The sequence below is a fragment of the Tupaia chinensis genome, unplaced genomic scaffold (assembly GCF_000334495.1).
Source record: "Tupaia chinensis unplaced genomic scaffold, TupChi_1.0 Scaffold139757_1, whole genome shotgun sequence".
In the NCBI taxonomy this organism is placed as follows: domain Eukaryota; kingdom Metazoa; phylum Chordata; class Mammalia; order Scandentia; family Tupaiidae; genus Tupaia; species Tupaia belangeri.
In genome coordinates this window covers 4,031,239-4,044,857 of record NW_006199637.1, presented here as the reverse complement: position 1 = coordinate 4,044,857, position 13,619 = coordinate 4,031,239, and the positions used below count along the sequence as shown (strand labels likewise).

General features: G+C 44.8%; 1 protein-coding gene across 13 annotated transcripts in view; it reads right to left on the bottom strand.

Moving 5' to 3' along the window:
- The window catches only part of DTNB (dystrobrevin beta), a 275,346-nt gene that overhangs the window by 39,568 nt on the left and 222,159 nt on the right, over positions 1–13,619 (bottom strand). For all 13 annotated transcript variants that reach the window (XM_014593108.1, XM_014593114.2, XM_014593115.2 and 10 more), the window contains 3 exons: positions 9,852–9,937; positions 8,613–8,726; positions 1,901–1,997 (listed from right to left, as the gene is read on the bottom strand). In XM_014593108.1, the coding sequence (XP_014448594.1) occupies positions 1,901–1,997; positions 8,613–8,726; positions 9,852–9,937 (297 nt within the window). The remainder of the gene's footprint in view (positions 1–1,900; positions 1,998–8,612; positions 8,727–9,851; positions 9,938–13,619) is intronic.

Below are 13,619 nucleotides of genomic sequence, written 5' to 3'. Positions count from 1 at the left end.
GCGCTCGCCAGACAGACAGAGAGAGACATAGAGACAGAAAGCGAGAAATCACCCCCCAGGGGGGATGGTCACGCCACAATCCCTTCTCCGCCATTCTCCTCTCAGGATCTAGGGCATGCACGCACATGCGCCCGGCGTGAGTTTTAAGTCACTGGGTCCGGGATGCGAACCGCAGTCGACGACGTGGGAGTCCAGTGACATAGCCATTACGCTAACTGCTGGTTCCCAAGAAAGACTGGCATTTGAATGAGGACACTGAGTAGGATCCGCCTTCACAGGTATGGGCGCATATCAATGAGACAGACCAGAATGGCACTAAAAGCAGAGGAAGGGCAAATTAGCTCTCTCTTCTGGGGCTAGGACTTTCCTCTTCGCCTGCTCAGATGTTGGAGCTCCCCTGGTTCTTGGGTCTTTAGACTCCAGGACTTACACCGGTGACCCACCTCCCAGTCTGGGATTACATCAGTTCCCTGGTTCTCAGGCCTTCAGCCGCAGGCCGAATCACACTGTGGCTTTCCTGGATCTCCAGACTGCAGACAGGGTGCCGTGAGCTTGTCCACCTCCACCACTGTGTGAGCCAGTTCCTACGATAACACCCCTCGTATACATCTGTACAGGGTCATGCCTAGTTAATACAGGCAGGCAGTCTGAGAAATGCACCATCGGGCCACTCCGTCATGTGCAACCATCATGGAGCCCACTCGCACAAGCTTAGAGGGTACAGCCCACTACATACCTAGGCTACCTGGTATGGTGTGTAACCTCAGGGGAAGCACCATTACAAATGCGGTGTGTCACTGACTGAAATGCTACGTGGCAAAAGTGCATCTTGTCAGTGGTTTCTCTGGAGAACCCTGACTAGTTCCATTTTCCTCTGTGCTATTTATTACAATGAACATGACATTTGTTAAGTACTTACGTAGAATATTTGAAAACTTGTCTTAAATGGAAAGTAGCTGAGAAATACAATTGTTTATACATGGTTAATATCTTTCTAAAACAATTTTTAAAGTATTATTTATTTAATTTTATTTATTCATTCATTTATTTTAATTTGAGCAGAGACACAGAGAGAAAGTGATTGAGAAAGCAAGCCACCAGGTCCGGTACTCGAACCATGGTCAGCCATGTGGGAGTGTGCAGCGCCTTAACCACCATACCACCTGCTGGCTCCTACATAGCTAATATCTTATTTATAAACATTATTTTATTTTATTTTGAGAGATTTTTGCCATAGGGAGCATGTGCTCATCAGAGAGAGAGAGAGAGAGAGAGACAGAAGCGAGAAATCACCCCCGGGGTGATAGCCATACTGCAACCCCTACTCCTCCATTTCTCCTCTCGGGATTTTGGGCACGCGTGCATACACAAGCTGCCGGGTCTGGAACTCAAATCGTGGTCGACTATGTGGGAGTCCAGCGACAAAGCCATTACACCAACTGCTGGTCCCGAGTTACTTTTTATAAGGCTTGATGCTAACTTAGATTCATTTTTAAAAAACATTAATTTTTTTTTTTCTTTCATGAAAGAGAAAGGGCACCTCCAACATGGCCTCCCTTCCATGATCGACCCCGGCCTCAGCAGCCCCTGATCATAGGCAGGCGTATGCCTGGCGTGTTCAGGGAGGTCTCCACACACGAATCTGGGGCTTCCTCACGTGGACCATCCTTGCCGAGTGGTGCATTCTTTTCCACTGGGCTCCTACATGAGGCGACACTGATACCGATCAGTAATTATGCTAAATTGAGTAGATTTACCTGAAGTTTGGTTTGATAGTGGCAGTCAAGCCTCTGGCCTCCTGTTCCAACCTCACAGAGAGCAGAAGCTGAAGATGTGGGAGGAGACAACTAGAAGGGCCAAGAGGTGGGAGGAGAAGGCCAGAAGTGGGCCCCGCGCTTACCTTCAGCAGCTTCATCAGCCCTTCCAGCTGGACCATGAGCTCCCGCCTGCTCTCCTGCAGCGCCGACATCCTCTGCTCCAGTTCATCTTTCCTTTGCCTATGCAAGAGGAAAAACCCATCAGAAAGGAAACTTACTTTTAAAATGTACTTTCTCCATGAGTGAGTGAGAGAGAGAGAAGCAGACAGAGGAAGAGAGATGGCATCACCAACGGTGTCTTGATCCACAATCCACCTCCACCTTTCTCAGCCCTGGGTCATGGGCACGGCACACGCCTGACATACTCAGAGAGCTTTCTGGGTGAACCTAGAACCTTCCCAGGTGGGTCACTCTCAGGCGTTGTGTTTTACTGCTATGCCACCGCCAATTCCAGAAAGAAGGGTTGAAGGCCAGCGAAGTGGATTTCAGATCTAATTCTGCCACCCACCAGTTATGCGATGCTGAGCAAGTGATTTAACCTCTGATAGCTCATGCTTAAAATGGTGATGGCATCTATTTCGCCTACTTTTCTGTAAAGTGAGAATGATTTTAAGAGTGCTTTGGAAAGTATACATTGCCATAGAGAAGAAGTATTCATTCTTAAAAAATAATTATTTAATTAATTTATTTATTTTTAATTTGCTACAGGGCATACATGCTCACCAGTGATAGACAGAGAGAGAGAGAGAGAAAGCGAGAAAGCAAGCTGCCAGGTCTGGGACTCAAATGGCAGTTGGCCAGGTGGGAGTCCAGCGCCTCAACTACTGTGCTACCTGCTGGCCCCTTCAAAAGCATTCTAATATTATTACTAAAGCGAATGATTTTAAAAAAATTTCAGGAAGACAAATGCTTCTTTTAGAAAGATACAAAAATAAGTCCACATATAAACAAATAGTAGAGAAATTGAGTCTGGGACTCAAACCACAGTCGACTATGTGGGAGTCCAGCAACATAAATAGCTTATGATGTTCAAGACCAGACTTAAGACTTTGCTCCTCAAATGGTTCTCTTTCCCCACCTCTCTCTCTCTGCTTCTTCTTCTAGGCGCCGTGGCTGAAAACCCAGTCCTCCTTGGTACTCTCCTCTTTCACACTCAAGCCAATCCGAACCCAATTCAGAGGACTCTCTCCTGGAAACCTTACGTGCCTACCTTTCTATTCCCACGACTGTCACTTTATCTAAGTGCTCCTTGCCTCGTACATGCCACGGTTTCCTGGGAGACTCATCCTGATTTCATCTTTCATGGTGAGGAAAAGGCAGTGGGATCCAAGCCAAGAGCCTGGAGGGGCAGTGCTGGTGCCACTGTTCACGAAACATGGCACCTCACACCAGTCACTTCACCTCAATTTTCTCTCTTCTAAAAAGGACCTAAGAACAATAACATTTTAAAGAACAACTAAGATAATGGATCTGAGGATTCTGTGAGTGTTGAAGTGTTGCTCGAAGCAAAGCCAAGTTCATTTCGTCACCCTACGTAAGGATCTCAATAGAATCTTGGGCATCATTAACCCTTCGCCTGTGCAATCGAATCTCTGTCTCCAGTTCGGGAGCCCTTAGCCACTTGGGATGACTGAGAATTTGAAACACAGCTAGTCTGAACTGAAGTACACCGAAGAGTGGAATGTGCACACTGGAATTTGAAGACTTAGTGTGGAAAAGAGGAAGCAAAGCATTCAATGATTTTTAAGGATTGATTCTATGTTGAAACGATAATATTTTAGAGATTCTGGATTAAAATGAATCACATCTATTTATTTTTAGTTCTTCAATGTGGTCGCTAGAAAATGTTTAATTACACACGGGCTCACATACTTCTACCGGAGGGAGAGAGCTGCTCTCAACTCCCACCTACATTCACACCCTTAGCCCTCACCTCCTATTCCTTCGCTCTGGACAGAGAGCAGATGGCTTCCCTCTTCTTTAGACAGACCCTATTATTTTGACTCAAGCCAGTCCTACCTCTCTTCCAAACCTGATTAATTCCTAGATGTCAGTCCCCTCTTTCCAGGAATCTGCTCCTGATTACTTTGGCAGGGCCTGCTTAGTCACCAGAGCAACGAGCCCTTCTCTGTGGCACTTACTTTACTTTGCACTGTGACATCCCTACCACGATCCAAATCCCTGTGGTCAGGAGGTGAGCCTGACTCATCTTTACATGTCTTGAAGGATTAAGAAAATATCATGCATCGAGTATGTGCTCAGTTAGCATGCACTAAATTAGCATGAAACCTAACAAAATCATTATTAGAAACCCTCCAGTGACCTAGTAGTAAGGTACTCCAAGATCTGGTCTCTAAATGCCTGACTCATTTGATCTCCTATCACTGGTCCTCTAAAGCTCAATTCAATGAATGATTGAAAACAAATTTGTGCCTTCAAGATTCTTTCCCTTCTCTACATCTCTATCTATACCTGTATCTTTCCCTACACAATTTTTTATAACACAATAACCATACTGTTTATTAACGGTATATAGTACTATTAAACAAATTACTTACTTCCAAAAATAGATTATACATTCAAAAATTATTAATTTAATTTATTATTACTATTTTTTTAACTTGCTATAATTATAAGAAAGAGACAGAACAGAGAGCGGGAAAGTTAGAAAGTAAGCCACCAGGTCCAGGACTCAAACTGCAGTCAGCCATGTGAGAATCCAGCCCCCAACCACCACACTGTTTGATGGCCCCTAAATTATACATTTTTAGGATGGACTCATTGTCTTCTAGTCTTTTCCACTTCCTAAATTTCCAGCACAGTTATGTACTCGATAAGGAGGATCTGACTCATTCCATTTTTCTAGAAAGCTTTCCTTCTCTGAACTTGGATGTGATATTATTTTAGGTTTTGTTAAATCAAAACCTAAGTTTTTGTCATAGAGTCTATGTACTTGCCAAAGAGAGACAGAGAGAGGAAAAGTGAAAAAAAAAAAAAAAGTGAAAATCACCCCCTCTCCACCCATCCTTTCTCCTCCATTCTCCTTGTGGGATTCTGAGCATGCACACACACACACACACGCCTGTCATTGATTTTCAACTTCCCAGGTCTGGGACTCAAACCACGGTCAGCCACATGGAAATCCAGCGCCTTAACCACCTCAGCACCTGCTAGCCCATGGAAGCACTGTGCATGACCAAACACTTACAATTCAAGATGCAAATGAATGAACTATAGCTACATGCAATAACATGAAAGAATCCTAAAGAGTAATATTCTGCGGGGGAACCAGCAGTTAGCGTAATGGCTATGTCGCTGGACTCCCACGTAGTCGACCGCGGTTCGTGTCCCGGACCCGGTGGCTTAAAACTCACACCGGGCGTGTGTGCGTGCGTTCCCAAGATCCCGAGAGGAGAATGGAGGAGAAGGGATTGCGGCGTGACCATACCCCCTTGGGGGTGATTTCTCGCTTTCTGTCTCTAGGTCTCTCTCTGTCTGTCTGGCGAGCGCACGCGCCCTACAGTGAAAATCTCTCCAAAAAAAAAAAAAAAAGAGTAATATTCTGCATAGAATTTTTCTGTGACAATCACAAAACAAAAAGTAAAATTGAACACCTTATAATGTAAAAGTACACATATGTGCGATAATACCGTTGAGAAAACCAGAGAGGCATGCACTAGTAGATGCTGCCACTTGGCAGGCAGAGGCCAAGTGAGAGGCCTGAGTTCTACTCCTGGCCCACCCTAAGAGCCAGGAGTGGCATGTGCCTGCAGGTCCAGCTAAGGAGACTGAGGCAGGAAGATTGTGACATAGCAAGACCCTTTCTAAAAATCAAAACACAACAAATGAAACAGACCTGGAAGAATGATAAGGCAAATTCCAAACAGAGGTTGTCTCTGTGAGGAAATGGAGGCAGGGAAATGGATTAGAAACAAGAGGAGCTGGGGCTAGCATGTGGCATGATGGTTAAGGTGCTAAACTCCTACATGGCCAACCGCAGGTCGAATCCTGGACCTGGTAGCTTGAAAATCATGCCAGGTGCATGTGCATACATGCCCAAAATACTAGGAGGAGAAGAGAGGACAAGGGACTTACAAGCATGGTCCCTGCACCGCCACCCAGGGGGGGGTGGGGTGACTTCTCACTTTCCCTTTCACTGTCTCTCTGGCAAGTGCATGCACCCTATGGCAGAAAGTACCCCCCCAAAACAAATAAACAAACAAACAAAAAAAGGAGGCATTCATATGTATACAGACAACATGATTTTAGCTACTTACAAGTGAGTTCTCAGATAGAATGTGGGTTAACGGGTGTTCATTTTATTATCAGGTTTCTGATTATCTTACACGTTTGTCACACATAAGGTAACAACCCTACTACTAAGAATAGTAAAGGGGAAAGGACAAGCCTGGTGGTCAAGATTTCTAACCACTAAATCCTATGGATGAAACCCTCTGTCTTCTTCTATTATACCAGCCGGGTACTGGCATTCTTAGATCCACATATATATATATAGATCAAAACCAGATGGATGTCAGATACCTACAGATAAATCCCGCCCTTCATATGTCTTTTGATAAATAAAAGTTCTTAATGTAGATGCATTTACCAATTTCTTTCATTAATAATGCTTAAAATTTATTATTCGTTATAAAACCCTAAAGAAATTCCACGTTTTCCTATACAAGTTTTAAAGTACTGTCTTTATGGTTCATCCATCTGGTGCTGGGCTCTTGTATACAGTGGGAGGTCGACAGCCCATAGATAGATTTTTTAAGTGTGCTTTTTCTCCTATAAGTGAGTGAGAGAGAGAGAGACACAACACCCTGACAAAGTCTTCTTTTTTAAAGAGTTATTTTGTTTAAGTTTATTCAGAATTACTATTATTATTATTTTAATTTGACCAGAGAAAGACAGAGAGAGAAGGAAAGTGAGGAAGCAAGCACTAGGTCTGGGATTCGAACTGTGGTTGACCATGTGGGAGTCCAGCACCTTAACCCTCACACCACCTGCTGGCCTCCAGCAAAGTGCTGATGCTGAGATCCACCCTCAGCCTCAGCCAGCCCTGGATCATGGGCATGCATGTCCCCAGGTGCACTCAGGGAGGTCTCCAAAGATAAATCCGGAACCTTCCCAGGTGGCTCCGCCTTGCAGAGCATCACGGGTCACATGGGCCACTGCTCCCCATGCCTCCCCAGAGGACTGACATGTTCTGTCCACAGACATTCACAATCGCTCCTGCTCACTTATGCATTAGTCTCCACTTTCTTGAGTGATATATTGGGTCATCGGAAAAGTCAAGGTGTATTTTTCTATGCAAAAATGCACCATGACTTTTTTGAAGACCCAATAGAAGCTGCTTTTGAGATTGTGATGGGACTTCAAAAAGTTTATGAAAAAGAAACCCAGAAATATAAAGCATGAATTAATTTTGATGCAAAATAACTGAAATCCATGCAGTTTCTTCGTACTATGCATTTCCACGAACTTTTTTTTTTTTTTTGGAGAGGTTTTTGCTATAGGGCGCGTGTGCTCGCCAGACAGAGAGAGACAGAGAGGTAGAAAGCGAGAAATCACCCCCGGGGGGATGGCCACACCGCAATCCCTTCTCCTCCAGTCTCCTCTCAGGATCTTGGGCACGTACGCACACGTGGCCAGCATGAGTTAGAGCCACTGGGTCTGGGACTCCAACTGCGGTCGACCACATGGGAGTCTGGGGACATCCCTTTACACCAACTGCTGGTTCTTCCATGAATTTTTTGAAGACCCTGTGCTCTTTCTGCTTTCTCAGGCTTTATGCCTTCATTGGCCTTCCTGTTGTCCTCTGTGACATCCTTGGACTCACCCTGTGCCTCTTAATTCCATGATACTTTTCAGATCCTTTCAGCATAACTCAGCACTTTCAGCAAGCCCAGTTCCAGCCTGTTAGACTCAAGGATGATGGTTTTTTGCTTTTCTAGATACAAAAGTAGTCACTTGTGCCCGAGCTGAGGCAGGGAAAGAACAAGGTATTTCTTGGACTGAAGCTGGCCCTCAGCCTCCCCGCCAGAACACCAACTGCACTAATACCCCGGATGCGGATGCGGGGCAGTGCACATGAGAAACCAGGACTGCAGCCCAACTAAGTTTAGGAACTAAAATGAATTATTAGGAGAATGAGATGCTCTGCACCTCTCATGGTTTTCTCCTGTACTGTTTAAATTCTTTCTCTTTTAAGTTTACTTATTTCTTCTGAGAGAGAGAGAGACTCCCAACAGGCTCCTCTTGCTGCAATCCACCCCCGGCCGCAGCAGCCTGAATCCCAACTGGCAAGGTATCAGGCTCACGGTGTAAGGGGTCCCCACTTGGCTGCACATCCCACCATCTCCCCGGAGTCAGGAGGCACCCTGCTGTCAGTGGAGCCCCGCCCTGACTGTGGAGTGCCAGGACATGAACTGGCAGGAGATGACTGGCAGGTGCCAAGCACCTCCAAAGTCAGACCCATCAGCACGGTAAGAGGGACTACAGCACCACGGTCTTCTCAAAGCAACCCCAGAAGAATAAATGCTGCTCCCATCCACTGATCTAGGGCTCGCTCACCGCAGGGGCAGGGAGGCCGTGTTTACTTATGCTGTCATGAAGGCTGAAGTTCTTAGGGGGGACGATACTGGAACTGACGCAACAACGGGATGGGTGGAACTCCTTCGTTGTCCCAACAGGGCTAGTAACAACCGACAGACTGCCACCCTTTGGCGTCCTGAGACGTAAGCCCTCCTGCAGTTGACCGGTTCGGGCTGGTCCAGCATCCCGACTTACCTCAGCAGCCGCAGTTCTGCCAGCAGCGTGGGGTTCTGCTGGGCCTTCTCGGGGGTGGGCTGGGAAGCCTGCTCATGTTCCAGACGGAGACGCTGAATCTCCTGCAGGATCTCTCTAGAGGGGACGGAGGGGAGAGAGAGGGCTGCTCGTGCTTGGCGGCCCACTGCTCGTTCTTGTCCCACTGGGCGGTTTTTACTCTCAAAGTGCCTCCACTACCCATCTCGTGCTCATAGTTTCCGAATGACCATGATGTGAAATGGACACCTTATTTTTTATTTTTTAATTTTTTGCTATAGGGCACATGTGCTTGCCAGAGAAAGAGAAATAAAGCAAGAATGCATCCCCAAAGGGGGGACATCACATTGCAATCCCTTCTCTTTATTCTCCTCTCAGGACTTTGGGCATGCACTCACACACACCCAGCTTGATTTTCAAGCTGCCGGGTCTGGGACTTGAACTGCAGAGTCAGCCACGTGGGATATAGCTACCTTAACCACTATGCCACCAGCTGGCCCAAAACAGACACCTTTTTTATACTATTTCACCTGACATTTCCCCCATGCAATAATGCCTTGTGGTAGAAACAGCAAAAAAAAAAAAAAAAAAAAAAAAAAAAATCCTGAAGAACTTAAAAAAATCTCCATGAAAGAAGAATAACAACCAGAATGCTTTACCCTGTCCTCTCTAGGAAAAGGAACATACCTTGCCACCTCTTAACACCAACAACTCCCATCTTCCATGTCTTACTTCCTTCCCCTGACCCCTGACCCCTGCCCGGTGCCTGGCCACTAAGTCCTCTACCTATTGGATACTTTGGGTCCAGTTGTCCTGGTTTCTATCTTTCCATGCATAATAGTGGGTTGTCTGGTCTCCTGACCTTGGGGTGGCTTTCTTAGGAAGACCAGTCACAAGGAGTGAAACAGGCCCAGATAAGATGACTCCATAGAACAAATGCTGCTGAGGAGAATGAAGAGAGCGGTAGTGGGAGGGGAACCACTGCTGGTGGGAGAAGGCACCTGGAAGAACGTGCCCGAGCTCAGGTGAGCAGGCTCTGGGCTACGAGGACCAATGGCATGCATGAATTAGTGTCCAGGGCATTCTCTGGGCTTGGGATAGCCTACATTCACTGAGGCAGGATCTTCCGTATGGTTTAAAGCCATCTCATCTTCAAGGAACAAGGATCAAATACTCACCTGGTCATCCTGGACTTCAGGAACATGTTTGACTTTGCAGTCTTACCTGTTTTTGTTTTCCAGTTCTGCAATAAGCTGCCTTTGTTGTTTGTTGGCATCAAAGTTAAAGCTCAAGTCAGTGGGAGGACGAGTCTAAAGTAGGGAGAGAGTTGTGTTTTTTTAATTCAAATACATACACAGCCCTAGTCTTCTAAGAGGAATTTTTAAAGTTCATGAAAAATAAGAATTAAAGTATGGGTTCATTTGGGTAAAAAAAAAAAAAATCTAACAATCTATGCATAGTCTTTACATAATATGTATTTTCCATAAAGTTTTTGGAGACCCTTCATACTACTGGGTTGTTGGAAAAGTTATGATGCATTTTGGTAAAGAAACACATATAAAAATATCATGGCTTTTCTGATGACCCAGTATTAATACTAATTTTTTTTTTTTTGAGAGATTTTTGCTATAGGGCATGTGCTCTCAGGGAAAAGAGACAGAAAGCAAGAAATCACCCCATGGGGGATGGCCACACTGTAATCTCTTCTTCATTTTCCTCTTGGGATTTTGGGCAGGTGCGTGAGCACACGCACACACACGTGCCCAGCCTGAGTTTTGAGTCACTGGGTGTGGAACTCAAACCGTGGTCGGCCATGTGGGAGTCCAGCACCTTAACCACTATGCCACCTGCTGGCCCCAACATATTTTTGAGGTTCATCTATGTTGCTCCATTTCTTCCTTTTCTTTGTTGAGTTCCATTGTTTCCAGCTTTTGGCTATTATAAATAGTCAAAGAACTTCCATTTATGTCTTTGTCTACCCATTTACTTATTCAAGTTTCACTCGTTTATTTATTTTATAAAATTTATTTTATTTCTTTCTTTCATAGGTGGGTGGAGAGAGCAGGAAGGGGCATCTTCAATAGGGTCTTCATACCACTGTCCTCCCACAAGCCCTGCAGCCAGCCAGGATCACAGACATGCCCAGCCTGCTCAGACAGACCCAGGACAGGAAGCAGAGTCTTAGATGGCTCCAGCATCGCAGAGCAGTGCGATGTGACACCTATGGCCTGTGACACCATGGCTGGGCCGCATTTACAAGTCTTCCTGTCGATATACAGCTTTGTTTCTCTTGGGCAAATACCTGGGAGTAGGACTGCTGAGATATATGGTAACTCTACATGTAACATTTGAGGAACTGACAAGCTATTTTCCAAAGTGGCTGCGCATTTAACAATCCCATTAATAATGCATGAGAGTTCCAGTTTCTCTGCCCCCCCCCCCCAATGATTGCTACTGGCTTTTGGTCTTAACCATCCTAGTGAGTGTGAGGTTTCCAACTGTGAGTTTTTAAAAAATTAAGATATATTTTACATCTCATAAAAATATACTCTTTCGAAGTATACAATTCAGGGCTTTTTAGCATATTTATAAAGTCATGAAACCATCACCCCCAAAAGAAACTCCTTGCCTATTACTAGTCGCTCCCTATTCCCTCCTCACGTATTTACCACTCTACTTTCTGTCTTGATGGATTTTTCTATTTTAGATATTTCATATAAAAAGAACATATAATCTTTTATATCGTCTTTCTTTTCACTAAGGAATTATTTTATTTTACTTATGATTATTTTTAAACTTGCTATAGAGCACATGCACTCGCCAGAGAGAGAGAGAAAAGTGAGAAAGCAAGCTGCCAGGTCCAGGACTTGAACCACAGTTGGCTATGTGGGAGCCCTATGCCTTAAACCACCATACCACCTGCTGGCCTGTCTGGCTTCTTCCACTTAGCAAATGTTTCCAAATTTCATCCATATTGTAGCATATGCCAGGACTGCATTCCTTTTTTATGGCCAAGTAATATTCCATTATATAGATATACGTTTCATTCCTCCATTTAATGGCTGGGGGACATTTGGGCAACTTCCAGTTTGGGGCTATTTTCAATGCTGCTGCCTTGAACAGCTGTGTAGAGGTAATGTTTTTATTCCTCTTTGGTACCTAGGAGGAAACTGTGGCTCACATGGTAACTGCCTTTTGAGAAACTGCCCAACTGTTTTCCAAAACGACTGCATTATTTTACATTCCTGTCAGCACGCATAAAGGTTCCTTGCCAGCACTGTATTGTCTTTTTTTTTTTAAGAGTTCAGATTTCCTTTTTTAGATTTTTTTAAATTAAAATTTTTTTATTTACATTCATACACTGTACATCATTATAGCATCCAAAATGAGATTTTTCCCATCCAGAATACACAGTACATTGGCTCAGTCAAGCACATCAACATACGAGTTATCGTCAACAAATAATTTTCCATTTCTTGTTTCCTGTATATTTTGCCTTTTTCCCCATCCTTGACTCCCTATCTCACCCTCTGCCATCTCCCACCCTCATGTATTGTCTGTCTTTTTGACCACAGTCTCCCTAGTGGGTGTGAAGTGGTATCTCACTGTGGATTCAACTTGAATTTCCTAATGACTAAAAGGCTGAGCAGGGCCATTTGCCTGACTTCTTTGGCGAAATCATGTGGTTGTGATTTGCATATCTTACCTCCTTTAAGGATATGGGAGTCAATTAGCACAACATAGGGAAGGCTGAGGTTCTCTTTATTGATTAGCTGGAATGGAGCTCTCAGCGAGGGCTGGGATGGCTAGGCCTCACCCTGCACTCTTGCTTCCCCCCCACCCCCAAACAAGATCTGCCATGAAGCACAAACTGCTTCCTGTCTCAAGCTTGAAGACTGCATAAGTAATTCTTTCCATGCAGCGTTTTCTAAATAAACAGGGGCCAAACAGCACAGCGAATGTGGGTGGGAGGCTTCGTACTGAGTTACCAAATAAATTTCTTCTTTGAAAGAAAAGAGAGGATGATTCGTCTTTCTTCAGAAGCATGGACCAGCCGCCAGCTGAGTAAATTTGTATTCGGTCTTGTGAGAGCCTGCGTTGAGCTTCAGAGAAATGGCTTGAGACTGAACCTGGCTATGAGTAAAATTTACAGTTCCCATAAGCTGGAGATAAAAGTAATGGCTCCTGGAGGGGCCGGCAGGTGGCATGGTGGTTAAGGGCACTGGATTCCCACATGGTAGACTGTGGCTTGAGTCCCAGACCTGGTGGCTTGAAAATCATGCTGGGTATGTGTGCATGTGTGCCCGAACTCCCAAGAGGAGAATGTAAGAGAAGGGACTGCACCCCTAGCAGCGGGGGAAGGGGTGATTTCTCACTTTCCCTCTCTCTGTCTCTCTCTGGGAGTGCACATGTCCTGTGGCCAAAAAAAAAAAAAAAATTAAAAAGATAAAAATAAATAATGGCTCCTTACGAGAGTGGGACCAAGGAAAATTACAGATGAGGAAATGAGCTCTAAGAGGAATTTCCTTTATATGACAAACCAGAACAAACAAACAAACAAAACTTCTGCGGTATTTCACTAGAAGTCTAAAAAAAATCTTTCCAGTTTTGAGTACCGGACTGCACCACTGGGGCATCTTCCACAGGCGAGGTTAATACAGAAATTGCAAGTCATTATCAATAGGTTCCTAACCGGGTAAGATGCTTTGGGTTCCTAAAATGCTGTTGCTTGAACATGAGGTAGTGAGGGTGCAGGGAGATTCCCAACCTGCCTGGCCACCGGCATCACCCAGGCAACCCTCGAGGAAGCAGCAGGGGGACCTTCCTCCAGGTGAGTGTGTGATGAAGGCTTATTTTGACCCAGTTCTGAATACAGACAAGTGCATATTAAACAATAAAGAAACTTAGATGTTACTTATTTACCATCTTATACCCTGAAGTACTCCTTAAAAAAAAAAAAAAAAAGCCAGGTCTCCCTTCCTAAAATGTCTC